Source organism: Trematosphaeria pertusa (assembly GCF_010094035.1).
Source record: "Trematosphaeria pertusa strain CBS 122368 unplaced genomic scaffold BU26scaffold_4, whole genome shotgun sequence".
Classification (NCBI taxonomy): Eukaryota; Fungi; Ascomycota; class Dothideomycetes; order Pleosporales; family Trematosphaeriaceae; genus Trematosphaeria; species Trematosphaeria pertusa.
In genome coordinates this window covers 2649431-2677055 of record NW_022987215.1, presented here as the reverse complement: position 1 = coordinate 2677055, position 27625 = coordinate 2649431, and the positions used below count along the sequence as shown (strand labels likewise).

The 27625-nt window shown below is 53.5% G+C and overlaps 10 protein-coding genes across 10 annotated transcripts; 2 read left to right on the top strand and 8 right to left on the bottom strand.

Moving 5' to 3' along the window:
- Positions 1–93: 93 nt before the first annotated feature.
- Positions 94–2084, bottom strand: BU26DRAFT_453130 (general substrate transporter; the record flags this gene model as incomplete). Its single annotated transcript, XM_033824821.1, has 5 exons — positions 94–446; positions 499–1432; positions 1489–1782; positions 1833–1914; positions 1967–2084. 5 exons carry the CDS (start codon positions 2082–2084, stop codon positions 204–206), a joined length of 1671 nt encoding a protein of 556 aa, XP_033687689.1. The 3' UTR covers positions 94–203.
- Positions 2085–2786: 702 nt separating this feature from the next.
- Positions 2787–8426, bottom strand: BU26DRAFT_549206 (uncharacterized protein). The gene is made up of 3 exons (XM_033831983.1): positions 7923–8426; positions 4234–7871; positions 2787–4186 (listed from the first exon to the last, which is right to left on the bottom strand). The coding sequence occupies exons 1-3, from the start codon at positions 8326–8328 to the stop codon at positions 2948–2950; spliced, it is 5283 nt and encodes a 1760-aa protein (XP_033687688.1). The 5' UTR covers positions 8329–8426; the 3' UTR covers positions 2787–2947.
- A 141-nt stretch (positions 8427–8567) lies between these two features.
- BU26DRAFT_517262 (pyridoxal-dependent decarboxylase) lies at positions 8568–10282 on the top strand. The gene is made up of 2 exons (XM_033828533.1): positions 8568–9471; positions 9568–10282. The coding sequence occupies exons 1-2, from the start codon at positions 8625–8627 to the stop codon at positions 10251–10253; spliced, it is 1533 nt and encodes a 510-aa protein (XP_033687687.1). The 5' UTR covers positions 8568–8624; the 3' UTR covers positions 10254–10282.
- On the bottom strand, positions 10163–10910 carry BU26DRAFT_517260 (structural toxin protein RtxA). The gene is made up of 3 exons (XM_033828532.1): positions 10640–10910; positions 10457–10557; positions 10163–10395 (listed from the first exon to the last, which is right to left on the bottom strand). Exons 1-3 carry the CDS (start codon positions 10820–10822, stop codon positions 10341–10343), a joined length of 339 nt encoding a protein of 112 aa, XP_033687686.1. The 5' UTR covers positions 10823–10910; the 3' UTR covers positions 10163–10340.
- Positions 10911–11194: 284 nt separating this feature from the next.
- Positions 11195–12884, bottom strand: BU26DRAFT_421694 (cytochrome P450 52A12; the record flags this gene model as incomplete). Its single annotated transcript, XM_033823421.1, has 2 exons — positions 11195–12400; positions 12474–12884. 2 exons carry the CDS (start codon positions 12882–12884, stop codon positions 11195–11197), a joined length of 1617 nt encoding a protein of 538 aa, XP_033687685.1.
- A 670-nt stretch (positions 12885–13554) lies between these two features.
- BU26DRAFT_539219 (RecF/RecN/SMC protein) lies at positions 13555–18300 on the bottom strand (the record flags this gene model as incomplete). The annotated part of the gene is made up of 8 exons (XM_033831499.1): positions 13555–13942; positions 13998–14123; positions 14173–14925; positions 14974–14984; positions 15018–15158; positions 15195–15246; positions 15280–17628; positions 17725–18300. The coding sequence occupies 8 exons, from the start codon at positions 18298–18300 to the stop codon at positions 13892–13894; spliced, it is 4059 nt and encodes a 1352-aa protein (XP_033687684.1). The 3' UTR covers positions 13555–13891.
- Positions 18301–18837: 537 nt separating this feature from the next.
- On the top strand, positions 18838–19639 carry BU26DRAFT_562400 (exonuclease; the record flags this gene model as incomplete). The annotated part of the gene is made up of 2 exons (XM_033833026.1): positions 18838–19087; positions 19137–19639. The coding sequence occupies 2 exons, from the start codon at positions 18838–18840 to the stop codon at positions 19637–19639; spliced, it is 753 nt and encodes a 250-aa protein (XP_033687683.1).
- Positions 19640–20837: 1198 nt separating this feature from the next.
- Positions 20838–22141, bottom strand: BU26DRAFT_517257 (uncharacterized protein; the record flags this gene model as incomplete). Its single annotated transcript, XM_033828531.1, has 1 exon — positions 20838–22141. A coding segment is annotated over exon 1 (614 nt), but the record flags the coding sequence as incomplete, so codon positions are not given.
- Positions 22142–24496: 2355 nt separating this feature from the next.
- On the bottom strand, positions 24497–25482 carry BU26DRAFT_562398 (uncharacterized protein; the record flags this gene model as incomplete). Its single annotated transcript, XM_033833025.1, has 2 exons — positions 24497–25300; positions 25348–25482. The coding sequence occupies 2 exons, from the start codon at positions 25480–25482 to the stop codon at positions 24497–24499; spliced, it is 939 nt and encodes a 312-aa protein (XP_033687681.1).
- Positions 25483–25636: 154 nt separating this feature from the next.
- Positions 25637–27050, bottom strand: BU26DRAFT_262011 (uncharacterized protein). The gene has a single exon (XM_033821267.1). It carries the CDS (start codon positions 26866–26868, stop codon positions 25789–25791), a length of 1080 nt encoding a protein of 359 aa, XP_033687680.1. The 5' UTR covers positions 26869–27050; the 3' UTR covers positions 25637–25788.
- Positions 27051–27625: the final 575 nt, after the last annotated feature.

The window sequence follows — 27625 nt, the reverse complement described above, 5'->3', positions numbered from 1 at the left end:
GCTTAATACTGCCGCACATACGACTCGCGAATAAATGATGCGATGGGTCACGATTGCAAAGCAATCAAACATTGTGCACAAGGATCTAGTATTCTAACCGCCTTAAAGCTCACCCTGAAGGCCTTCAGCGGATTTTGCACAGCCCAGTAAGATGTGCACCAGCCGCTGAAGCGCTCCATGCCCCCCAAAGCACCTTATCCCGCTCAGGGGGACGGCGCAACAGCATCCCTATTCCCTTCAAGAATCTCCCGCTCAATCCTCGCCTTCCGTGCTTCCTCAGCCTCGCTGCTAACATCCTTGAACACCTGATCCATCTGCTCCAAGCTCCTACCGGCTGTCTCAGGAATGAAGAAGAACGTGAAGACGAATGCCAGAAGACAGAAGACCGCGAAGAATGTGTATGCGCCGTATCCGGTATTTTGGACGAGCGGCGGTGTGATGAGGCCCTTCTGGCTGTCAGATGCATGTATCGAGAGGAGGAAAACAATGAGGACCTACGATAATGAAGTTGTTGAGCCAATTTGAGCACGTCGAAAGAGCAACACCCTTCGCTCGCAATGACGAAGGGAAAATTTCCGAAGGCATTGCCCAAGGAACTGGGCCCCAAGTCGCGCCAAAGCTCAGCATATAGAAGAACAAAAGGGCCACCGCGACCCAGCCTTCGGTCGCGTGGCTGCTCCAGCTGTTATCAAACTTGCCAACCAGAACTGCGATGATGAGGTGCGAAATGAACATCAGTCCAGCGCCCACAAGCAGGAGGGGTCGTCGGCCAAAATGGTCCATCGTCCAGAGCGAAGTAACGACACCGACGAGCTGGGTTATATTTATGACTCCGGAAAGGAGAAGTTGCATATCGTAGTCCTGGCCGAGCGTCTTAAATAGCGAAGGAGAGTAGTAAATCAGGGCATTGATTCCAACAAATTGCTGGAAGAACATTATGGAAACGCCAACAAGCGTGCGTCTCCAGCATCCATGTTTGAAGCAGTCCGTCCAGGCGACGATTTCAAGCTTGATGCGATTCGCTCTCGTAGGCTTCTGCAGGTGCGGGTGACGCTCGCGGCTTACCTCCTGCTTGAAGGTGACTTCGGCACGGATTTCGCACCACTCTTGCTGCACGCGGGAGTCAGTGGGTGGTAGACGGCGCAGCTCGGAGAGCACTTCAAGCGCCTCTTTGTCGCGGCCTTTGCTCGAGAGCCAGCGCGGAGAGTACGGCAAGAAGAGGATCCCGGCACCGAGGACCAGTCCGGGGATCATTTGGATGAGGAAGGGAAGGCGCCATGACCATTCGCTGCGCATGTAGCGAGTGCCGTAGGTAATCCAGAAAGCGATAACGATACCAAGAACGATGCTGAACTCTTGAAGGACGAGCAACGCGCCGCGGATTTCTGGTGGAGCGATCTCGGAAATGTAGAGAGGTGATACCATGGCTAACCTGTTCATCATATCAGTATTGCTCCATGTGTCCTTCAACGTGTGCTCTGGACTCACATTCCTATACCCATTCCTCCTATTAGCCGTCCGACTGTGAGCATCGCATACTCCATAGCCGCGGTCTGCAGAATACTCCCGACCGTAAACACCACAACAGCAACGGCGATTGACCGCTTCCTGGAGAGCTTGTCCGCCAACCAACCTGCGAACAGTGCGCCGAGGAGCGCACCCAACTCGAGCATGGCTGTAATCAGGCCCTTCCAAAAGCCGGCCCCGGAAGCCGTCTCCGAGACGCGCGGGAACCGGTTGAGAAATTGATCTGTCACAAGAATGACTGAGATCACACCCTGGCTGGGTTGACGTCAGTTACTGGACTGGTGTGTGCTGATGGTTGAGCTCACTCGTAGCCAAACAAGAGCCCGCCAATAGTTGCAAAGGCCGAACACAGAGCGACGAAATGATTCGCGAAGAGACCTCTGAAGCCTATTCCGTCAGCCAGATCCCTTACCATTGATGCTTTCAATGGATCACATACCAGCCGGCCCATAAGGTTCTCTCGTAGCCCACGCTTTCTCCGCATGATGGAGCCCAGCAACTTCATGATGATGATGCGATGGTGTCGGCGCGACATCAATTTCCTCGCTCTTACCCATTATAGCAAAATCTCTTTACAATGTAACTTAGGTTGCGAACGATAGAAGGTATGGGATGAGGAGAGCTCCTAGAGGGGATCGACCCCATACTTATGCAAAAGCTGATCTTCGGCGCAACAATTGCGGTGGTGGAGACGTTACGTTAGCGTGCTAACGCGGTCGTGCTGTCCAGGTGCACGACATCAAGCGAGCGCAAGATCGGCGGCGTGAATTGCCTGGCTGGAATGCTTCCTGGCCATGTGCGCGTGCCGTTTAGATGGTAGTTCAATCGGCCCGGACAGTTTGAGATGAATAAGGTCGCATCCAGCGGGCTCACTCCGGCACCCAACGCCAAGCAACCCCTGTCAAGTTACGTCATATCCCAGCCTCCCACTGATCAAACGCCGCGGCTTTTGAACGGCCACGCGACCCTTCCCCATTACCCCAGGTTTAGCTCTCCGGCACGTTGAAACATCTCAAAGAAAACTGACAATTCGCGGCGCTACCTCCTCCCCGGCATCCCTTTTCAGGAACTTACGAAGCGGCCTCACTAGCCAATCCTGGCGTGAACGGAAGACGACCCGAGTCGGCCAACCCTAGGGCTAACAATGTTCCGATGAAATAGCAATTTGCCCCGACGACGATGTGACGAGCATTCCGAGCCGCCCCCTTGCTAGTTAATTGAGACTTGGCAGAGTTGGAGTAGCAAACGACGTATGTTTGACGAGAATGATATGGATTATATGGGTCCGTCTTCATGCGTCCCTTCCCTCGGAAAGGAGGTCTTTGGCTCTAGATCCGCCAACATGTTTCGAGAGATCTTTAAGAATGCATACATCGCAAGGGGATGCGGTAGGCCAAACACAACACGATAATGCCCAGGCTCAAGTAGGCATCGCCATGACTCCACCCCACGCGCCGCCCCCACCAGACCTCCGACTTCCACCCCCCGCCGTCTTCTTCGTGCCACCGAAACTGCCCGACTTTCTAGCTCCAGATGTCCTGCCACCTACTCTCTTGGACACCCCGGCGTATGATTTACCCGAGCTACCGGAACCCTTCCTGCGGAAGCCACCCTTCTTCTTGGAAAATGGAGCCTTCGAACCGGCTCTAGATGTAGAAGGTTTGGACGTTGCGGGCGCCTTCGAACGCGGATTAGGCCTCTCGGCCTCAATTTGCGAGAATCGACGATTCCAGTTCTCGACTTCGGGGTCAGCTTGCTGATTGAAGTGGTGGCTCGTGTGCACGGCTACATCATCCTCTTCCTCGTTACATTCCATCGAATTGAGGCTTTCGGTCTCCGTGGCTGTTCCTTCGTCTTCTGACCCACTACTCACAAGATCAATAACGTTCTGATGATTCGGATCCAGGGGCCTCTGGTCTTCATCCTCGTCGTCATCTTTCTCGCCGACAAGAACGACTGGACGGCGTCCGGAGAGTCGGTGCTTCGGGATTGGCACTTCCTCACAAAAGCATTTCCTCGTATTGTCAATGAGTGGGAGAAGCCTGCCGCCGTAGATCTTCACCATCTCGGGATTGATTCCAGGGATGACGAGCAGTTCGTCTTCGTTGTGGGGAAGGTCGAGGCACATTTCGCGTAGGATGGTGTCCGAGAACGGGGCGTTTCGGATCCCTTTCTCTACCATGATGCCTCGAAGTAGGTTCTTTGCGCCTTTCATGAAGTCGGCCAGAACGTCCCTCTGAAAATCGCTCAGGTCGGAGACCCTTTCATCAACAGTGATAGGGGCACCGAGCGCCCTGCGCTTTGATAGTGACGAGGGTTTTGCGCCGCGGATAGGAGCAAAGCCATCATCGTCCTCTGATTTGTGGGGGACGACGGGTCCGTCATCTTTATAACTGCGGTTGGTGCCGCGCGTCCGACGCGGCGGGTCGTCAAAGCAGTCATTACTCTCATCATCGTCGGCCTCGTTTAACACGTATTGTCGGAGGTTTGGCTTCGAGGCAAGTCGGATAGGGGAAGAGACGTTCGTCGAGGGATACTCCGCTCGCTTTTTCGTGGACTTCTTGCTGGTGTTTATACCACGCGCTTTTCGAGGGGTGACACGGACTTGTAATCTGAACTGCCTTCGGCCCTTTTCATAGTCTCTTGCCTTCAGGCCTAGCTGAAGTAAGTTAGTCGGGCTCGTTTAAGAGAGGTCACAGAACTTACATGAAGGTAGTTGGTCGCGAACCCCGCGTTGTTTGTCTTGCTTTCCTCCCTCAGTGCCTGAGCTTCTAGGAGGTGATGGAAAACACGTTCGACGTCGCCTCTTTCCAAGTCCTTGCCGAAGCCGAACTCGTCAAGATCCGCGCCCTTCAGTTTCGCGTTCTTCGCCCCGCGAAACGCGTCGATACATTGAAGTACCGTGACGTTGGTCTTTTCGACTTGCTTTACCATTCGAATAGCTGCGGTTGCATAGTTCGTGAGGTCCTTCTCCTCAAATGTGGCATCCGACATACAGTTGTCGCAGGTCCCGTTGCAGTTTTCGCGCTGGAAGGGTTCGCTGAAGTAGTTCAACACCTGCACCCTGCGACAATCGCTCTTGTTCTCGCAGAACTGGATCACGTTTCGAAGCATGTCATGCTGGCGCTGCTTTTGCTCTCTACTGCCATCCCCCTCTTCAATCATCTTCCTCAGCATCTTGCAGTCGGCATATTGATAGTACAAGTAACAGTCCGAACGCTTGCCGTCTCGTCCAGCGCGGCCGGTCTCTTGATAGTACCCTTCCAAGCTCTTTGGTAGAGTATGATGTATGACGAAGCGCACGTCGGCCTTATCGATCCCCATGCCGAAAGCAATCGTGGCCACGATGATGTGATATTCATTGTTCTGCCATTTCCTCTGGACGTCGGATCTCTCTGCAGATTCCATTCCAGCATGATAGTGGTAGGCTCGGATGCCAAGGGATGTAAGTTTCTGCGCAACAGCCTCGCAGTTCTTCCGAGATAGACAATAGATAATGCCGGACTTCCCAGAGTATCTTGATTGGATCAATTCAGCAATGCTTTGAACGATGGCTCTGCCCTTCTCCCGGACCTCGTATGACAAGTTTGGTCGGTTGAAGCTCTGTGTGAATAAACGACAGCCCCGGATGCCGAGATTCGCCATCACGTCAGTACGGACCAGCTGGGTGGCAGTTGCCGTGAGAGCGATGATTGGGACTCCTGGAAATTGGCCGAGAACGTCTCCAAGCGCCTTGTAGTCTGGCCGGAAATCGTGGCCCCATTGACTGACACAATGCGCTTCGTCGATGACGATACGAGCGAGGCGATTCCGCCGGTGCAGCTGCTGAAAGGCGTTGATCATCCTCTGGTTCTTGCTCAGCATTTCAGGGGTTACGTATAACACCTGTATGAACTTTTCGGGGTCGCGTTCTCTCAGCCCCTCCATGATGAAGTTCTTCTCCGCCGCCGTGGACTCCCCGTTGATCAGGAAAGCCTGCATGTTGAACCGTTCTTTACAGGCCGCAACCTGATCCTCCATCAAGCTTAGTAGCGGTGACACTACGATTGTAACTCCTCGGGTCTTTCCCGAGTTGATAACGGAGGGAAGTTGGTAGCATAGCGACTTGCCACCTCCAGTTGGCATTAGCACGAAGCAGTGTTCTCCGCCAAGGGTGGCATTGATGGCTTCCAGCTGGCCTGGACGGAAGCCGCGCAGGCCAAACTTGTAGAGCAACGCATCTCTCACATCGCGCGACCACGGGAAGTTCATTCCTATGTTGTTTAATGTCGGCTTCTTTGGCGATGGCTGGATATTCCGCTGTTGAACCCGGTTCACCGAAGCTTCCCGAAAGACCTCTCTTCGAGTTGTGCGAGCATCCACCCGGTCGCCTTTCCAATCGAAGCGTGCTACGTTCTCCCCGTTGCTGATCTCATGGAAAGCAGCGTCATCGTCATCGTCGCAGAAATCTTCGTCGTTAACCTCTGCCGGGTCCGGCGGCACACCCATGGTAGAGCTGAAGAGGTTATCGTCATCATCAAAGTCGTCTCCGAAATCTTCATTTGGTGTATGAAACGACTCGGGTCCGCTAGACTCGCGAGGCGCGTTTTTCTTTGACCGTGCAGGTGGTGATCTATGTCGCTGGGGAGTTTCAGGTATCCGATGAGATTTCTGCTGTGCCATAGGGTTCGGCCTCTCGGGGGCATGGGGGCGAGTGTTGAAGCTTAGAAGCGGCGCAGGAGATGCCGCGTTATGCCTTTCAGCAAACCGGATTCGGCGGGATGGCGTCCATACATCCTGAACGGATATTTGAGTCTGTCTGACGTATTGTGTCTGAGGAACGTGACTGGACCCGGGAATTTCGGCTGGTTTCAGCTTGTTCGATGTCGGTGTCGTCTGCGTGGACTGAATAACAACGTCGCGGGCATCCCCGTCCGCTTCGTTCTTAACACCGGGTTCCAGGAACTTCTTCATTCCTGCTACTTCGAGAAGAAAGTAGATCTGGACTTGGAGTTCCTCAAGCGACTTAGCTATAGCAGCCAAGGCTTCTCCATCTGCGGGATTGAATATGCCCCTGTTGAGGTCTTCCTCTATCTTCTTCCTGACCCCTTGTCGTTCCATATTCATGTCTTCATGCTTGGTTTTGAGCACAATCAACTGTTCTATTGCATCTTTCTGGGCGTGGGCACGCTGGACCTTCGTTGTATCGGCCGAATGGTCTGCGCCAGACTCCAAATGTCTTAGAAATGCTTCCTTGGCTTTGGCCCAGGTGGCGATCGCAGTATCTAACTGCCGCTGGAGACGGTATCCCTCAGCGTCCAGGAAGCTTTCTACAGCTTGGCGAATTGCGTCTTTCTTTTCCTGAGGTATTTGAGATGCACAAGGTATTTGGCGAGACTGACGCACAATAGAGCCAGGAGTAGACTGCACCTTCTGGGGAGACAGCCGCTTCGTTTGGGGTGATTGGGGTTTCGTATGGATGCGCGCAGGTTCTGGCTTGGCTTGTCGGCCGGCTGGCTCAATGGGCTTCGATGGAGAGCGAATTGGTAAATGCATGTGGATATTTACATGGCTGGTAGGTTCTTGGCTTGGTGCGTTGACGGTGTTTCTCGCCGAAGTAGGACGTGGCGACGGGACAGATTTGACATCTTCCGGATCGAGGTCAAAGCCATCGAAATCGTCAAATTCTTCATCTTCCGAGTCTAAGACTGCACCACCGACTCTTCGCTTCACTGGAGTGTAGGGTCGACCAGCTTTGCCAGAGGCATTACCGTTTGCATGCTGACTAGTCTTCAGAGAAGGACTACGAGCTTGCTTGCCCATTTTCCGCGTATGAGGGGACATTTCAGAAGGCGCGCGACTGAGCGATTTGCGCTTTCGGGCGCTTGGCGTAACCTGACGCGACACCTCCGGTATGAAATGATCTTCGTCATCGGAAGGTAGTTGAAACCCAAGCCCATCGTTCAAATCTCCTCCGTATGCTTCTCCAGCTTGTCCGATTCTACCATTCTGAACCGTCGTCGAATAGGGTGGAGGCGGGCTTTCTGGTACAGCCCCCATCTCGTCGATATCTGCGAAACCGTCGAAGTCGGGGGTGCAGGGGCTGAAGGCGGCGATCGTCCTGACTGGTCTGGGTGACTTCCTCTGCCTGAAATCCTCCTCGAACTCATCGCTCTTCCGCTTCTTTCCCTTTTTAAGCCGTTTCGAGAGCGAAGACGGCTGCGCTTCATTCTCGCCAGTCAAGTCTATTGCTTCGATATCGTGGGACTGAAGACGTTGTTTTCTAGACGTGGGATGTGCTTCAGTTGGGGTCGTCAGGTCAGTCGAATTTCGCCTCTTTGAACTTTTACCCGGCCTTTCATCTTCTAAAACAATTTTCAGCGTCTTCCCACAGGGCAAAATTGACTTATACATACTGTCCTGCCAGGTATTGGTGTGCTTGCTCCTCGAGGCTGAAAGCGCATCATTAGACGGCAGTCCGGCTAAGACAAGCCTAGGCTTTCCATTTCCTGGCGTAGCACGCAGCCTTGCCATATAAACCTCTCTTTCCTGCTCCGACGTCGGCTTATGTATATCAACCGTTCGGGTTGCTGTGCAGGTGGGACGCTGGCTCGGTTGAGTAATCGTTCGGACAGGCGCTGGCGCAGGCCCGGGTGCATCGTTTATTGTAGGCTCGGCCAAGGAAGAGGAGTGCTGTGAAATCGTCACTGAGCTGGTGGGGAGGTCTGAATCGTAGGCAACAAGAGAGTGAGCGGATGGAATGAACGGCTTCGCGCTTAACAACCACGTTATCTGGTCTGTTAGATTGTTCCTAGCAGGCATTACAGCGTGGCATCGCCCAAATTGAGGTACGCATTGGTATTCGGCGCGTCGTCAAGCATCCGGCGGAAGAGAAAAGGGTGTGGTGGTGGCGATGTGGGGGTAGCAGAGGTGGTGTTGTGGAAGGCACGTTTCTCGATCGCGCTTGCCTTGATTAGTAAACTCACGCTAACATGTGACCGGCGAATTATTTCCCTATCTACGGTAGGACCTTCCAAGTCGGTATAGCATAAGCGACTATATATACCTTGCGGAAAGATGGCTCCTTCCCCACCAGACACGATTTCCCCCCGTTCCAAATGATTCAAGCCTCGGAAACCCTCAGGGAGCTCGCCGCTACATTTGCGTGCCTTCGCACCGAACCTGCGCCCGACGTCCTACCGCCCGAGGAATCAGTGACTCGGGCACGCGAAAAGCTCCAGCAGCATTTACCAGAGTCCGGCCTGGGGCTAGAAGAGACGACCAAACATTTGCAAGAAGCCATTATACCAGGCCTCAACGCGTCAAGCCGCTCGCCCAACTACTACGGCTTCGTGACGGGTGGTAGTACGCCCGCTGCATCTCTCGCCGACAACATAGTTACTGCCTACGACCAGAATGTCGGTGTCCATTTGCCAAAAGAGACGGTCGCAACGAACCTAGAAGATAGGGCACTCGTACTGCTATGCGAACTCCTAAAGCTCGACCCAGCGCAGTGGCCGCACCGAACATTTACCACCGGAGCGACGGCAAGTAATATGCTCGGCGTTGCATGTGGCCGAGAGTACGTTATTGCAGAGGCGTCAGCTGTCCGCAGCGATGCTACCAATAGCGTAGGCGAGCTTGGAATATACGAAGCAATGCACCGCGCTGGGATCGACAAAATCCAGATACTGACTAGCGTGCCTCATTCGTCACTGAGCAAGGCAGCTGGTATTCTTGGACTAGGGCGTGCTTCGATCAGATCCATTGGGCTGGAAGGAGCATCGCATAAAATAGATATCGCCCAGCTGAAGAAGCTCCTCGAGCAGCCTGGCACTGCCTCCGTTGTGGCCATATCCGCGTCGGAAGTCAACACCGGTGCATTTGCTACGTCCTCGCTCCAAGAGATGCTAGAAATTCGCAAGCTGTGCGACATGTACGGCGCTTGGATACACGTTGATGGAGGTTAGTAGGCTGCTTTGGAGCTGCTGATGCTCTTCGGATTCCCTCATCCATTCCTTTATGCAATGTTTAGTATTGGAGTTTCGCTAAAAATGACAGCTTTTGGGATTATGGGCCGCATTCTCACACTCCCCACCCACTCCACCATCATCAACAGTTGCGCTGGACTTGAACTCGCCGACTCCATAACCGGTGACGGCCACAAACTGCTCAACGTGCCCTACGACTGCGGATTTTTCCTCTCGCGCCACCGCGAGATCGCAGCTCGCGTTTTCCAAAACCCGGGGGCACCATACCTCAGTACCGACGCTACAGACACGATCATGTCGCCGCTGAACATCGGCCTCGAGAACTCACGGCGCTTCCGTGCATTGCCAGTTTATGCATCGCTTACTGCGTATGGTAGTAACGGATATCGTGGGATGTTGGAGCGCCAGATTGAGCTTGCAAGGGCGATTGCGGAGTTTATGCTTGAGAGCGAGGATTTTGAGTTGTTGCCGAAGTTTGAGGGCTCGAAAGAGGAAGCGCTGAACAATATCTATATTATAGTGTTATTCAGAGCGAAAGACGACAGTCTGAATAAGGAGCTTACCAACAGGGTCAAGGCGAGCAGGAAGATATACGTTTCGGGCACTGCCTGGGAAGGACAGCCAGCATGCAGGTTTGCGGTCTCGAACTGGATGACTGACGCGAAGAGAGATCTGCCCATCATCAAGCAAGCCTTGATCAATGTTGTTAAAGGCTGGAAGAAAAGCAAAGAGGAAATTGGTATCGTGCATTCATAGCCTACCTAGGTGGCAGGTCTGATCGCTCGGCCCCTGGAACTCGAAAACTATTGCTATGCTTTTAGGCATAGTTGGAGTCTAATGCCTTCACATATCCTCCATCTTATACACCTCGTAAGCCGGCTCCTCATAAGGATGCGCCCTGTCACTATGGTCAACGTCACTATCCTCTCGCCCTCTCCCTCCCCTCGCGCAACACTTACTTCTTCAACGCCTCCACAGCCTTAACCGCAACCTCCCTCCCTACACAAATCGACTCCACCCTCATCTCTTCGACCTCCTCGAGCTCGCCCACTTTACCAATCTAACAACGCATCATCAGCCTCGCGCTCTCATGCATCCAACCGCACCCTCCTATTCAAAGATATTTGGAAAGGAAACCATACATTCGGATTTGCAGCATCTCCCGGCCTAAATTGCCCCGTCCCTTTACTAGTAAACGCGCACTCCGTGTACCCACCCGGGCCCGGATACTTGCCGGCGCCCGCAGCAAAGATCGCGCTTTTGCACGTCTGCATGGCGGCGGTTGGGACGAAGAAGACGAGTTTAAAGCGCTGGGGGAGAGACATCTTCAGCAACAAAAATTGATGCGTTGAAAAGACGCTTAATGCGGCTCAGTCCCGCTAGTCGAGTGCTGTTTCGGTGTGTGTGTTGGCAAGGTGGGCTGGGATGTTCGGTTGGGCGCGCTTACCACTTTAGATTGGCACGTGAATTGTGGCGTTAATATAGAGCGCCGAGGCACAACTGAGGGGACAACCTTGTTCTTGTTTTGAACGTCATTTGAGAAGTGGGCTTGCTACGCAAAAGACACGGTTGTTCCCTTCATTATCGCATCTCATTCAAGAGCGTGCCTTCGCGAAGCTGCGTCTTCGATGTCCCCAACGCCGAAACGCCCCAAGGCCCTGTCCGTCATTGACCTGACCACACCGGCATCGCCAATTCTATTCTTTCCCCTCCTTAAACCTCACCTTGACCCCATCGGCCGGACACTCCGTCAGCGTCAGCCACTGCCTTACATACCCCATTCCACCCTTTGCAACTGGCTCCCAAGTATTTCCCACGCCTTCCATCGCCTCAAACCGCTGTAGCAATCTCACGATCACGTATCCCGCCTCCGTCAAAGCAAATTGCTGACCGAGGCAGATACGCGGGCCGCCGTTAAAGGGCAAATACTCCCACCCGCTACGCCTTCCATCCCAGCGCTCGGGCCTGAAGTCGTCGGCATCAGGGCCCCAGAGATCCTTCCGCCGGTGCATCGCGTAGACGGAGTAGTCGACCTGCTGGCCTTTACGGATGTAGACTGGTGAACGGCCGTCAGGACCACCGCCTAAGGGGATCGTGGTATCCTGAAGCGCGCGACGGCCGTCGATTGGGACCACAGGATAGAGACGCAAGGTCTCGTTGAGAACCCACTGCAAGTAATTGCAGCTCTTGAGACCAGAGAAGGTGATTTTCTTGGAGTTCCTATAGGTGCCGAAGTCTTCTAGGATGACGGATCGTAATTTGGAATATGCATCCGGACGTTTGGTGAAGATCATGAAGACATAGGAAAGCATGGAGGCAGTTGTATCGCGTCCGGCGAGAAGAATGCTCAAGAGGTGGGAGCGGAGCTCAACGGGATCGCGCGTCGACTCTGCAAGTGCGTCCAGGAAAACATACTTGTGCTTCCCGGCGCTAGTAGTCTGCGCCGACGGCTTCTCTTTGTGCAGCGCCAGCTGGACGTAATGGTCGATGAAAGCATGGCATCGCCTGCAATGCTCCTTGTAGTCCTTGTCGTGCTTGATCCAGTACATATCGCCCAGCCTTGCTGCTTGCGCTATGCAAGCCTGCGCTCTATCGAACGAGACGGCGAAGTCCTTCTCATTAATAGCCATCGGTGGCCTGCTGGACGTATAATCTGGCAGATACGATAGCTGGGAGTCGACACTCTCCCCAAAGAGGAACTCGGTTGCCGAATCGATCGTCAGGCGAAAGAAGAGAGGCATGATGTCGATGACATCCGTCCACCCATCGAGGTTCGCAGGCAAGATGCGCATCATGTGCTGAACATGCGTCTCCTCGAGGTCGAGATCGCTAACCTGATCACGCGCGAACTGGGGACGAAGTAGAGCCCTAGAATGCTCCCATTCCTTCCCGTCTGTTGAGAACTGCAATGATAATTAGCCCCAGCTCGCCACGGCCCGTCTACCACTAAGTAACCCAATACGCAAGCATACTCACAATGCCCCACCCCAACAATGGGAAAAAATTATTATTCCTCGACGACCCCAACCCGAACTCCTTAAACTGCGTGGCCAGCACCGCCTGAATGTTTTTGGGTTCCACTGTAAACACGGCCGGACTGCCCAGCAAATTCTGATACGTCGTCGTTACGAGTCTACCCTCCCTCTCGCAGACGTCGTCCATACGGTCTTTGACGTACTGCATGATGCGACGATCATTGTCCGCTTGCAAGATGCCCCAGATATTCCGTGTGCCGATGGGATCATTGACGCGGATGCGAGGTGGTTGTTTGCAGCCGAGGCGCGCCGCGTTGCGGCGGTGGCGGAGTTCATTGGAGACGTAGGTTGTGAGCTTGAAGAGGAGGAAGGCGAGGACGGCCCAGAGGGAGAGGAGGATAGATGTGTGCATATTGGCGGTTAAAGAGCTTGAAGACGAGCGTGAAGGTGACGGATGAGGTTTCAACAAAGAACGGCAGGCGCAGTTAAAAGCCTGGGAGCGGTCAGCATTATCGACGTCGACCTGCACTCATACAAGAACCATCAACGCTCAACGTACTGTACCTCCAACCGACCTAGGCTAGTCGGCACTTACGCACAACACGCATGTGGGTCGCGGGGGAGGCTTTGAAGCGCATCCTCAGTCACCGCAGCAGCCCGGGGCGAGCTATCGTAACAAGGGCCTCGGCCACCTCGGTATCCTGACCAGGCAGGCGATTCTGCCGGTCGAACCAAGAGCAATATTTCTTTCCCATCGGAGTCTAAGCGGTCCGCCTCCGTTGGGGCCCCCGAGTCGGAACCAAGAGTTCCTCCGCCGCTAGTGTTCATGGGGAAACGCATACGAGTCCACGGGTCTTGATTGACTATGTCTTCACCGTCTATTCTGCGCCCGAATATACACATGCTTAGTATGACTTGCTTTGCCAAGGGATCCTGCGTACCGAGGTCGTCCTTTGCTATCATTGTGACTGACAGTTTTGCAGGAGAAAAGCTTGGACATCGGGTGGGGTCATTCGCGAGCGGAAAATGCCGCGAACCCCGCGGAGACGCTTCCGACAGACATCTTAGCATGCCAACGGCGTCTAAACTTGTATTCCTTGCGTTGCGATGAGGTCCTTGGGGAAAACACTACTTTGAGACGCGTAAATGCAATAAGCCAGTCGTACGAGTGCTGACGCTTACATACACGCCAAGTACCTCTAGGGCGAGGTCAGCATAGGCACGACGGGGCGTAGGCCCTGAAGAGTTGGAGCATAGGCGGTGCCTCGAACATCATTTCCCTCATTAGATATCCGTCGTAAGAGCATACTCTTTGGGGCGTGTGCGTCCCACCATATCCACACGTCACCATTCAATCCGACCCAACCCACCAACTTCTATCCAAGACCAACAAGCATGTATCAGATTGGTCAGCACCGTCTACGCCCGCCCAAAAATATAGTCTTTGTTCTCGATCGTAACACTCTTCGTCTATAGGACCATTAGCAACCGCTTCTGCGCAGAAACATGCAGGCGTAACACTCACCATATGATTAACCTTGTATACGCCAACAAGCCGCGCCGCGAGCTCGAACATGTTGTTTCGCAGCGAGATGACGATGAATTGAGCGTTCTTTGTGCGCTGCTGGATGTAACTGGCGACGATAGAGACCTGTTGATCTAGTCAGAAACAGCCCTCACCACACCTATCAGGTACTCACATTTCGGAAATCCAACGCAGCATCAATCTCATCCATAACGTACAGCGGCGTCGGCTTGTAGTGATGCAGCGCAAACACCAGGGCAAGCGAACTGAGCGTCTTCTCACCACCACTCAAATTAGAAATGTTCTTCCAGCTCTTCTTCGGCGGCATCACGCTGAATAGGATACCCTCTGAGAAAGGATCGAGCGAGTCGACGAGCTCCAGCTCCGCGTTTCCGCCCATGGTTATCATCTGGTACATTTCCTTGAGACGGGCGGTGATGATGCTGAAGCCTTCCATGAAGCCCTCGAGGCGCAGACGGCGCAGCTCGTCGCATCGTTTCTTCGCGGCATCACGGGCGGCGACAGCTTCGGCTAGGTCCAGACTGCGAGCTGCATGTTCTTCGACGCGCTTACGGTACTCAGCAAGCACGGAGATGTCCACGTTGACGTTCTCGTTCTTCTTCTCGAGCTGGGCGATCTCGTCCTGGAGGACTCCCTTGTCCATGTCTTGAAGCTCGTCCTTGGTGTACGTGGGCAGACCTTCCCCTTCTTGTTCCTCGCCGAGGTCGCTGATGCTCTGGTAGGAGAGCTTTGACAGCTTGTCTTCGAAGTAGCGCTGCTTCTTCTGGTACTCATGTAGACTCTTCCGACCTTCTTCAAGCTTGTTCCGCATTTCGATTTCGACGGCACGCGTCTCATTCAGCTCGGCGGTCTTCTCGTCGAGCTCCTTCTTGAGCGCTTGGAGTTCCTCCTTGCTGTTGTCAAGAGCCTGGAGACATCGTTAGCAGAACTTTGGGCCGCCAATAAAAGTATATACCTCTTGAGCTTCTTCGGCTTGCTGCCTGATGCCAGCAGCATCACTCTTCTGCGTCTTCATATCAGTTTCTACCTTCTCCGCATCGAAAGCAAGCTTCTCAAGCTCCTTGATTGCATCGGCATGGGCTTTCTCGTGCTTCGCGCGTTGCTTCTCCTCCTTCGATTTCGAGACCTCTGCGTTCGAGGCTTGGTCGGTCAAGGTGTCAATCTGCTGCTTCAGACCGTCTACCTTAGCTTTCTGGCTTCGGAGCTTGACCCCACCAATCTCCATGATCTTGTCTTGTAGCGCCTTAATCTCGGCTTCAACTCCTGCTGTTTCCGCATGGAGTTTGGAGACCTCCTTCTGCATAGAAGTGATGCTCTTCTCCAGGGTGGATATCCGTCCTTTGTCGGACTTCGTCGATGCCTGCTCAGCGCTAAGTTCCTTGATGCGGCGCTTGGAGTCTGCAATGTTGCGGTCGAAGCTGTCCAGCTCCAGCGCGATCTTCTGAGCCTTCGTCTCCAGCTGGGGGATCTGGGCGCTGAGATCGCGCAAGGTAGTTTCTAGGTCGCGTTGCTCTTGCTGAAGTTCAGCGAATGTCCGTTCAAGCGTATCCCGATCCTGCTCAAGCTTGACCACTTGATCCTTGGTAATATCTGCAGCAATTTTGGAAGACATGCCACCCTTAGCTACTCGCGTTCCACCACCGCTCATGGTGCCGGACTTGTCGATGAGCTGGCCATCGAGGGTGACGACTCGCCATCTCTTCGCACCATATGCGATGCGATTCGCTTGCTGAAGATCACCTGCCACGAGGGTGTTCTGCAAGACGCTGAAGAAAGCCGGTCGGAACCTGTCGTGCTTAGGTTTAACGAGGTCGAAGAGTCGAGGAACATTCTCGGGAGTGTCGATCTGCGAGAGGTCTCGCTGGGGAAGGCGGTCTAGAAGAATGAAATTGGCACGGCCGAGGTTGTTCTTGCGAAGATAGTCAATGCATTGCTGTCCAACCTCAACAGAGTCGACAACCAGATTATCGAGCTGCGGGCATGCCGTCGAAATTGCAATGTCGTACTTCTGATCGATGGCACCTAGGTTCCCAAGCCGACCATGGAAGCCGTTGATACGTCCAGACTCTTTTAGGCGCATGAGCCCTGTCAGGACGTTTCCTTGAGTTTGGGTCGCTGAGAGGCTGGCGCGAGCTTCATCAGCCTTCTGGCGGGCGCCAGACAGCTTTGTCTGGAGGGCCGGCTCTTTGTGGGCGAGCGCGTCGAACCGCGCTTGGACTTTTTCGGCTTCCTTTTCAACCCGCTTCCTCTCGGCCTTGCATTCTTCAAGCTCCACTGCCTTGTTCTGCTTGGATTCCTCAAATCCAGCAATCTTCGCCTCAGCCTCAGCGATGCCCTTTGCTCCAGAATTTTCCTTTTCGCGAAGGATGTCAAGCTCACTTTGGGCTACCGCGATCGAGGATTGCTTCTCGTTGACCTTGGCGGTCCAGGGCTCGAGGGATTTCTGCTTTGCCGCGATCTCATCTGAAAGTCCCTGAGTTTTTCCGGCCAAGCTCGCGCGGACAGCCTCAAGCTCCTTCTCCTCATCCTTCATGTTTTTCTCCAATTCCAAAATCTCCTCAGCATAACGCTCGATGTCGGCCGCGTACTGCTTCGCGAGGGTCTCAGACTCAGAAATTCCGAATTTGCTGGTTTCTTTGGTCTTTTCTAACTTCTTTTGCTTGCCGACAAAGAATTTTTTCTTCTCTTCAAACTTGACGGTCTCCTTATCGATCTTCGCAACCTCTTTTTGCAGCTCTTGCGCATGCTTCTCGAGCCGCTCGCAATCCTTAGTGCTCTTCTTATATTGCTTCTCGAGCTGTTTGATGCCTTCCTCGTTTCCTTGATGCTTCTGCAGCTCTTCATCTAGCTGAGCCTGCATCTGGCCGACTGATTCCTCGGCCACCTGAATGTGGTCGTCGAAATCCGAGATGTACATCTGATACAGTGCTGAGTGCTTCGTCGAGAGCTCGTTCTCATCGCGGATATAGGCTAACGCCTTGTTTTTCTTGTCTTCTAGGCCTGTCCTCTCCTTCTCGACATGCTGCACTCGGTTGTTCTTCTCCATGCAGACCTCGTTGAGGGTCTCCGTCTCGGCCGCAGATTCTTCAATAGGCGTCTTGTACTTGGAGGTCCCGATGATGTCCTCAAGGTATTCAAGAAGACCATCATCGTGCTCGTTGGCGGCTTTCGGTTTCATTTGCGCGATGGATTCTACCTCGCCCTGCAGGATCAAGAAACGCTTGTGGTCCAGATCTACTCCACGGTTTTTGAGAAGTGTAGTGACTACGGTGAAGGTGGACTCCTTGTTGTTGATGTAGTACTTGCTGGAGTTGTTCTTGAACGCTCTCCGCGAGATGACCAATTGCGAGTCTGGGACGACTTCGCTCCCCCCACCCGGTAGATCCATGACTTCCTGGAAGTGGACTTCGACCTCGCAGTAATCGAGGTCTGGAAACGCAGCCGAGTTATGAATAAGGGCAGAGATCTTTCCCTGTCTCATCTTGCTCGCACGGAAACCGAACACAAACAACAGTGAGTCAATGACATTCGATTTTCCCGATCCGTTCGGACCCACAACCGAAGAGAATGACGTGTGGAATGGTCCTACTTCTTGTCGCCCGGCGTAACTCTTGAAGTTTGTCAAGACGAGCCACGTGATGACTGTGCGTTGCTTTGGCACGTCAGGCTCCTGGGAAACGGGGAGAGCAGCTGCGCGCTTGCGCACCACGATGTCCATCGGCTTTTCCAGGACTGTGTGCTGGGCGTTGACTTTCTCAACCAACTTCGATTGTGGGGCCGGCGCAGACGTTTGCTCATTTATGGCGCTCTCTGTGATGTCGGCGAGGGGCGTCCCGGGCACGTTTGCAGGCTCGGGTTCCGGCGATTGTGAAGGCTGCGGTGTGAGAAGCTGTGAATCCTCATCCACGACACCCCCAGCAATCGAGACACGTGGCTTACGACCAGTCTTGCCGCTTGCGCGCTTCTTCGGTGAGTTCTTCGTGGGCGACCGGGCCTCAGCACTCTGTGGCGTGGGCGTAAACAACTGCGTCGGTTCGATCGATTCGGTGGGTTCGGTCACGCGCGTTCGTCTCCTAGTCGAGGTCTTCGGGGTGGAGGCGTCGTCGACCACCTTTCGAGGCGGCCCTCGTCGTGCAGTCTTCTGTGGTGCTGGCGTAAACTCTTCTTCGTCCTCTTGCTTGATTTGCGGCGCCTGGTTCTCCTCCTCTTCCGAGTCGTCAATAATGGGCGCTTTCCGGCGCGTCGCTGCAGCGCGTGTCGACTTTCGAGGGGATGGCGCCATAGCGGCTGCTGCTGCAGAGTTAAATGAGAGACGTGGGTGTTGTTTGCGTTGATGTATGCTCCCGAACTCGGGTGCGACGGTGTTGGTAAACAAACCTTGGAGCGCCCACAACGCGCTAACCACGCTAGTGTGACGCTAACCGCGTCAAGCACGTGCAGCCCTTGTCCGCCATCGACACCGACCCGTCGGGAGCAGCCCTACCACCAGGCTTCCTCATTTAGCAGCCATCGTTGTGGAAACCCTAACAGGTCGCTTGCAAGCCCCCAGCGGATAGGACAGTCTCACACATTCTCGGGCGTTCTAGACACTGGCTCATGTGTATCGGCCTCGAGGCCCAGCCAGGCCATTCCGGCTAGCCCCCGTCTGATTGCGGGAGTCCACCTACACTCTACCCAGAGGTCGAAGCCACTCGCTGAGATGTCACGGCATTGAATCCCCAATGGAGCCGAAACGGTGAGAATGGAAGAGACATGAAATGAAACAAGGTAATTCTATAAAGAGAGGTCCTCCGCTCGGCACTCTCCATAGACACACAAGATGGCCACCGTCAATTTCATCTCAAGCACTGCCGAGCTGAGCCGCGTACTTGCAACACTGACCATCGCACCAACCTCACTCCCTTCCTTGTACAACGACGTCAAAGGCGCGAACCTATCCCGACATGGTACCATATCTCTCCTCACGTTGTACGATCACCCAGCCTCTAAAGTCTACCTCATCGACGTACACACTCTAGGTCTATCAACCTTCACGGCCCCAGCAGAGGCTTCCCCCAGCGGCAGCCCCGGTCCTCAGACCCTCAAATCCATCCTTGAATCTCCAGATATCCAAAAAAGTCTTCTTCGACGTACGCAATGACTCTGATGCACTCTTCTCCCTTTTCGGTGTCAATCTCAAGTGCATTCATGACCTGCAGCTCATTCAGCTGGCCACTACCCATCCCCGGAGGCGAGCCTTCGTATCAGGTCTTGAGTGGTGCATCCAGTCGGACGCGTCGCTCACATATGGCCAGCAGCAAGAGAGCGAGCGGATCAAGAAACTCGGAAAGGAGCTGTTCGCTCCGGAACGAGGTGGCACTTACGAAGTCTTCAATGAGCGGCCTCTGCGGCCCGAGATCGAGAAGTACTGCGTGCAGGACGTGCTGCACATGCCCACCCTCTGGTGTGTCTATAACGGTAAGCTGACGAACCCGTTCTGGGTCTGGGTGGTTAGAGAGGACACAGAGATGAGAGTCCGGGAGAGTCAGACTCCGGGGTATGTGCCAAACGGACCGCATAAACGGGTGGGTTGGAGGGCGGACGACATCGAGCAGGCGAGGAATCGTTGGGAGAATCAATAGGCGTGTATTTAGACGAGAGCTTGTCGAAGTAGGAGAGCGGAGGGCCGGTGACTGACGCCTACGAGGCGAACATGCCACAGAATCGACTGTCTCTCAGCCGATAGCGGGGTAGAACGGCCTAATAGCTGCTGCATAAGGATTAGATAAGGTATTTGGGACAAGATTTCTTGGTGGTCCGGCTTACTACGACATCTAAGAGTCGCTAATGGGACGGTCTGTTACGTTAGAACCATTCCCTTGCGCAATCCTCCAGCCACAAGTCCTTCAAACTACCTTCGCTATTTGTCAAAATCCCCGTTTCTTAGATAGTTTCGCATGAAGTCCGCCATGGCTATCCTGCTGGCGACTATCATCAGAGTACATGAATAAGGAGCGCGTTGCTAACTTCGTAGCCTACCTCTCCAAGTCCGTAATGTGAAACGCTCCGCCTCACCTGCTCTCTTAACATTTACCCACAGTTACTATCGCTTCCAACCTTTCACTCATCTACACTCAACTAGCCGGAACTTCGTCACCTCCATCAGAAATCGTTCAATTATCTACGCACAACAACCATAGTTCTCACAATCCACTACTTAGGCATCTCGCAAAGCGAGCGCATTCTCTAGCTATGCGAAGAACTCGGCATCGACTACAAACTCATCCACCACATACGGGGGTGCATTCTAACCACGAAATCTTCGAGTTCCATCCAAGGAAATGAGACCGGAATGCACCCTTCATTGAAGATACCGAAGCGGGGATCACGCTGTGGGAGTACATTATCGCGAAGTATGCCGCAGAGGGAAGGGAGAAGAAGCTTTCGAAGAAGTACGGCGAGGGCGACTACATGGATTATATCTACTTGCTAGTACGCCAACACTAGCCTCCAACCCACCATGCTTGGCGTCATATTCCTCTAGCGGCAGATGACCAAACAAAAGGAACGGGCATATCAGCGACTTCATGCGACGCTCAAGCACATCAATCACCGTCTCAAGGAGACCAAGTGGCTCGCAGGCGAGGAACCTAAGCGCCGCAGACATTATGACAGCGTATCCGCTGACCACACTACAGTTCTCTTCCCCCTATTTTAGAGTTATTCCTCAAAGATAGGGCTCTACTGGCCCCTATATATAGAGAGAGCCCCTATTTTAAGGGAAAGAATTTTTTAGGAGAGGAGTATACTACTCTATAGAAGTAAAATTACGTAAATTTGCTCTCTATTACGCTTTCTTAGTATTTACTACTAAGCTTTCTCTTCGCTATCTAGCATACTTAGCTATTACTAATACTATATATTTACTTCTAGTATATTTAGAGGTAAGTTATTAATTTCCCCGCGTAGAAACCTTAGAAGCTGCTAGAGCTTGCTATAGAGAGCCCCTAAAGCTTACACGCTCTCTTCTTCCCCCCCTGCAGCCTCTCCTTCCTCTAGTTCTCTAGCTACTACGCTTCTCTATAGCTAATTAGAAAATAGATCTTATACCCCTAATAGGTCTAGAAGAGCTACCTAAATAGGGGCTCTAGCCTTCCCCCTGATATAGAGGGGAGCGTAACCGTAGTGCATACAGCGCTACTTCAGACCGCTGGTTAGCTTCAAAGATTATCATATTTTGATGTACTTGGGCGATATTGAGAAGAAGCTGTCATGCAGAATGCTATAGAGAAAGTGGATCCGGAGATGAGGTTGTTGCTGTGGTCGCGGCCGCCGGAGAAGACGTTTATTAAGACTAGGAGCGTGGGGTCGGATATCTGGAAAACGAGGACGATGCAAGCAAGGGGCAGCGTCGACCAAGAAACCAGCCGAGCGATCTCGTCGATCGAAGCGCGTCGTCGAAATAGAAAAGAACAAAATAGCGAAGGAAGACGCAGCTGTAAAAGAGAAAGAGCGAAAGGAGGCAAAAAAAAAGGGGTGGAAGCATCCAAAAGGAAGAAGAAAGCCGGACGCAACGCAAAGTCCGACCCCGCGGATGAGAGCAAGACGCAGCCCAAATCCCGGCCTGGACCCGGTGCCACTGACCCCCAGACCGTGAAAGGCACGACACGGGACTTGGAGGGAGCAACAGCGGACGGTGCACCGACGACCACCAGCATGACGAACTTGATCACCGGACTTCTAGAGCAGAATATTAAAGTCGCAGACACGTACGTGCAGTTCTTCAGGGGACGGGTACGGGATGACGATGAGGCGGAGAGGACGGAAAGGGGGATCGAGAACATACTGAAGCGGAAGCCAACGGCGCAGGGAGGAGGAAAGCGGAAAAAGGCGGCCCAGCCGAGGATGGCGATTACGAGAAACTTGTGGAAACGTTTGGCGAGGGGTTTCTGGCGGGGCTTTCTGTCTTGCTTTTCGCTTTAGATGATGTCGTTGCCGTCATGATGCGTGCTGCGGCAGGTGATCTCGGGCATGATGATGCTCTCGATCCTAGCTTCTTGGGTTTTTTTTCCTTGGTGCATGTGCTCTGAACCCACGGACGGCGGTGTTTGCACGATGATTATGTTTACCTCCTTGCTGTTCCCATGGCGCTAGATTATGTTTATGGAGAGGTAGGCAGAACGGACAAGGCTGAGATTGAGGCTGTACGGACATCAGGGTGTGCGACCCTGTCCAACCATCTACTCGACATGTATAAGTAGTCACGCCGCAAGAAGTAGCACCAAGGCTACAGGACATCAGCGACGAATTACTGGTCTAGATTATAACAGCCGAGCTAAGCTATCGAATTCGAAACTGCGAACTGGTTATGTTTGGGCGCTGGTTTTCCCTCGACTTCACTGGAGCATAACCATGCTTATTGTGCTTCAATTCTTACCCTACAGCATAGAGGGAGCCCCTGCGATCAGCCTCTGTGCTCTTCCTCTCTGAAGCTCCCCAAAAAACAAAAAGGGCTAACTACTCTTACATGTGGTCCGACCTCTTCGAAACGTAAACGGTGAGCCTCTTCCAGCATCCGCACATCTTCAACTCGTCTCGCGGACTCTTCCATCTCCAAACACTCAAAACCGTTAACCGTGAGGCCCCGGGCCGCTTTCTTTACTCGAACCAGAAATGCGAATCCCGTCAAATCCAAAAGCCTCGTTAACGCAATGGTTTGCAGCCGTCAACCTTGGAACAAAGATGACTCGGAAGACGATGCGTCTACAGTCCCCCGGGCTCCCTGCGTAGCACCCCTAAATACTTTTCGTGGAGATGCTACGAGCAGCCTCGCGCTGTCGCCGGCCCTTGCTCGGTCCATTTCCATGTGCCTTCATCTCCGGCGAAAGATCGATTCCAAAACGACCACCGCCAATAGTGTAAGTGCGAAGCGAAAACGACACTTCTATCCAGACATGTGCTTTGGTCTACGGTCCGTCTAATACGTCAACCGGAAGAGCCTTCATCGTTGGACTTGCTATCTTTCCACTCTTGCCGTCAGCCGACTCCCCTGATCAAAAATCCTGGTCTGCATTTTCATGGTCGCGTCTTGTGGAGTTCAAATAGGGCCTCGCTCGTCAGCATGTGGAGGGAAGAAAGCTTCAATGAGGGGGTTGTATGTCATCGGAAGTCCGACTCTTCGATCCAATCCTCCAGAAAGCTCCGAGCATCTTTTCTATACGTTGCGTCTGGATCCGATTCCTACGTCTTTGCTCGACGCCCCTAACTCTTTCTCTCATCCGCGCATACACTGTGACTAAAGGCAACTATCCGCCCTTGTATATGGAATCTTGAACGCTACAGCTGTCTATATCACGGTGTGTTCTCCTTGCCTTCCGAATCTTGCTGCTACAAAATACGTGCCAGCTCCGCGCACCAAACCGGCAGAAGGATTGCCCGTGCCTGGAGATCCAGAAGACGCCACCCAATCTCCTTAAGCGCAACCCGACTATGCATGTCATAGAAGGGACAGTTCCCTCTTGCGGGCTTTCGCCCAATATTGGCGCAGCGGCAAGACTAAATATCAATATGGATCAGCTCATGCGGTGTGCCAGAATCCGCTCGCTAGCATTACAATAGCAGAACACTTCGAAGTATCCGAACTAGAATTCTGGCGAGTCATGGCTGGAGCGAGAGGGGACCAAAGGAGACTTATATAGCTCGACATGTCCTGGAACTAGAAAGCTTCGGACTAGCAAGTATGAGCGAAGCCCCCTCCTTCCCCCTCCAGCCGTCTAAAATAGATTGCCCACCGTTACTCTCGAATGCTGCATCATGGGAGTAAAGTCCCTGTGGACCTCTACACAATTCAAACAAAATCTAAAAGCGAACCTTGGAATGTTCGAGCCTCGTGGCTTGACGCCAACGGGTTCTGACGGGATATTGAGATGCGTCCTTGCCATGCTGCTTCTCTGTGCGACTGGCGGTGACGAAAAGGGAGCCGAAAGAAAAGCGGCATTCTGGTGCGCTATAACAATAGTCAAATGGGTCATGGACTTGAATCATGTTCTTCGTTGGACGGTTCCGGGATCTGAAATACCGGAGAACAAGTCCTATGCTTTCTGCGAATGCACTAACTGCGTTAGTATGGGCGTGCAAAAGTGATGGAATGAAATTGAGATTAGATTTATGGTATGCTGAGGAAGGACTGAACTGCGAAGAGGCATGGACATTGGGATGAAGGAAGACAGTAGGAGAATCGAAAGATTTGATTCGTAGTGATGATCATCTTGAGATCCTAAAGGTAGTGACTGCGACCTGACTAAAACGTCTTCTCAGGGTCCGTATGTCGTATAGCCGATCCTTTCCAGTAGAAGGTTAAATGATCAGCTCAAACCTATATGGTCTCGCTCCTCCCACAAAACCCATATAAAGCATGCGACACATAGAAACCTAGCATCTGCCCTATCTCGTGCCACTCATACGCCTATTGCGCCATCATTGCTGTTTGCTGTGATCATTTAGTCGTCCCCGAAATAACCTCGTTCGGACCAACTCATCGGCGCGATATACTCCACAGGTCGATTCTGAGCCATCACGATCGCCTCGTTGACGCAGGCGATATCGTGGGTAGGGTGAATGAACTCAGTGTCCACGTTCTGGAAGGCGGCGAAACCACAGAAGTCGAGCCGAACCGGCGCCGGCATCTTGCGACCATTAAGGATCGCCAACGAATTAACGACCTTGAGAACCCGGCTGGCAAATTCTTCGTCGCTCATGTCCTTATCCACACGCCTAAACAGCGGGTCCCAGGAGTACCAGTCCTGGGTGTCGCGGCTCGCCCACTGGTTGTAGTTCATCTTGATGAGGAGGAGGCGGAGGTTGGGAAAGCGGGAGGTGATGGTCAACGCGTCCTCCAGCCAGTGTTTCCAGAGATGGGAGAGGTGCCACGAGCAGGGACCAAGATGCCCAGGGTAATGAAGGATGAAGAATTGGATGAGGCGGAACGGCATTCCCGGCGCCCGAGGGATGGTGAAGTCGCGATGTAAGGGTCGGGCGAGGGAGAAGAAGTTGTTGCCGTACATCATGGGGGCAGCTTCGTGGTAGAGTTCTCGGCAAGTGGCTAGGAGAGCGAAGCGATTGCCTTCACCCCACCGGTCCTCCGGCGCATGGTCCCGAAGCGTAGGATTCAAGGTCATCCGACGGGTAGTTTTCGTGTAGAGGACTTTTCGATACACGATGTTGCGAAGTTCGGGCGGGAAATCGAGGAAGCTCTTGCCCGGGCGCGCGCTGAAGGCTCGGGTTGGGAAAGGAGCGACTGGGACCTGCTAGGAGTCAGTCAAGTTATAAGAGTATAGTAAAGAAGACGTACGTATCGATCAACAACAGGCTTCTCCTCCAGGGACCGTCGAGGATGCACGAAGCAGCAACCCTCGAGGAAGCAGCACTTGTAGCTGCAAGAACAGACAGTATTGTTCCACTGGTCGTTTACGACGTGTGAACCCATAATGCTTGCGAGAGATTGGAGTTGACCGAAGAGATTGGAAGATCTGTTAAGGTGTGTCGACTCCGGTTGACCGCGCTGAGCAGAGCTGCGATGGAGTCTATGCTTGAGCGCAACGCGGAGGGCGGTCTTAAAATAGGTGTTGGAGCGCACCACGATGATTTCACCAGGCCTAGCCCCGGAGCCTTGCATTCGTCCCTCTGTACCGGCCGGAAGAGTGACAACACAAGGGTGACCGAAATTGGTGGTCCTGTGGGAAAAGATTTTCAAGGAATCGTCATGGAGAAAACCAGATACTAAATCGTCCCTTCATCCTCTCTCGATTCTATGCTCTGCGCCGGAAGCCAAGCTAACTAGTTTGGTATGTGCAGACGATTTCCGCCTCTTCTCTCCACTACCCTGCAACATCCTTTCGATCTGGTCCATGGTGTATTTTCCAATCCGAGTCTGCTTTACTGATAAGCCTCGGTTGTTCTTATCAGCATCGTGAGCGCTGATCCAAGCTTGTGCGTAAAGACTGCGCGCAATCTGCAGTCCGCCAGGGGATCCGGAGGAGATATTGCCTCCTAAATACCAAGGATTCTCAACACGGTCGAAGGAGTGGACTAGAGCCGTCAGTGGAAGCGCCGCTTCCGTTACGAGCTGAGAGGCTGCATATGGTCGTATGATTTCATACGGCACACCATGAGGGGAGTATATGACAGACAATGTCTTCTCGCGGTCGTTATAAGGAGCTGGCACGAGGGTCCGCGGTGAGGAGGCTATAGTCATGGGGGATCCGGGTGACGCCGGAGGACTCATGGGCAGATCGCGATAGTAACCCGGATTCGCAGACAGCACGCTGCAAGGCGGGCGATATGTGATGCCAATTGCATGATGCAAACCCGAGAGGTCTCTCTTCGCGGGGATCCAGGAGACAGTCACTTCTCCGCATGTGCCTCGAGGCGAAAATGGCGGCAGCACGACGCGATAGATGGACCGGCTGTCCCCCTCAGCATACTTTGGCAGATCTTGGATTAGTTGGGGTTGGAAATGGTTCCATGACCGTATCTTCTTGGCGGCGGGAGGTGTGGCAAGTATCGTAGACTGACATTCTCGGGGTAGTTGGCGTAGAGTCTCCTCGTGGCAGTGGTCCGGTTTATCTTGCGAAATGAGGATAATGTCTGGCTCTTGGTCTAGCTCTGTCAGGGACGATATACACGGCTTCGTTTTCTGCTCCGAGATGGAAAAGATGGAGCTGAGAATAGTGGCAGCGCCAACAAGCCAGGGATCGGTGAGCACGGTAAAAGAACCTGGAAAGAGGCCTGGAGAGGACAGCGGCGCAATAGGAGGACTGAAGGTGAGGAGAAAGGCGGTGTCCCCATTCAATGACTTCACAGTCAAGGACATGGCTGCCCGCCGACGGAGCTGCCGAAAAGGATGGCGAAGAGCATCAGGAGGACGCTGCCTTTATCATAATATGGCGCAGGGCCAGTCGTCATCAGGAGCAAAGCGGCTGAGGGTGGAGTTTGGATGCGCCACCACGGCTTCAGGGCAGTTTTACGCGGGTGCTCGGACCACCGCGGCCGCATTTGGCGAGTAGAGACGGGGCAGGACGTGACGCCGACAAAATTATCGATAACGCCGGCAGTACAAAACATCACCTCCGGCCACGTTTGGGAGATTAACCTCTGCCCGGATTTCCTCTGATTCAGCCGCTCTGGACGGCTGTACCCGTGGCTGTACTGCACGCTGTGTTTCCTCGCCCTGGGGATGCGTTCGGCTTGCCGCGAGACGGCTTCACGGACGGGCTGCCAATCATGGCAGACGACAGGCCTTACAAATCGCGAGACATGTCGGCGATCGAAACATCGGTCGGCGGGCCAAAACGACATCGGAGGCTTCGTTGGGCGTCGCTGGCACGCCTGGGTGAGGCTCGCAGGCATCGGCGCTGAGCGTGTTGTCCGCGAGGAAAGGGGCTGAAACACTGCCTCCAACACCGCGCTCTCATCCATACTAATACTAGGCGTCGACTATCACAGTACTGCGGGCTCAGCGACAGCAATTGAGAGGACGGGCAGCAATCGCTGCGGGCTGGCAGCAATTTGAGCTTGCCCACACAGCAGGCCCGTCGGCAATTCGGCCGCGGATTGGGCTGTGTACACGG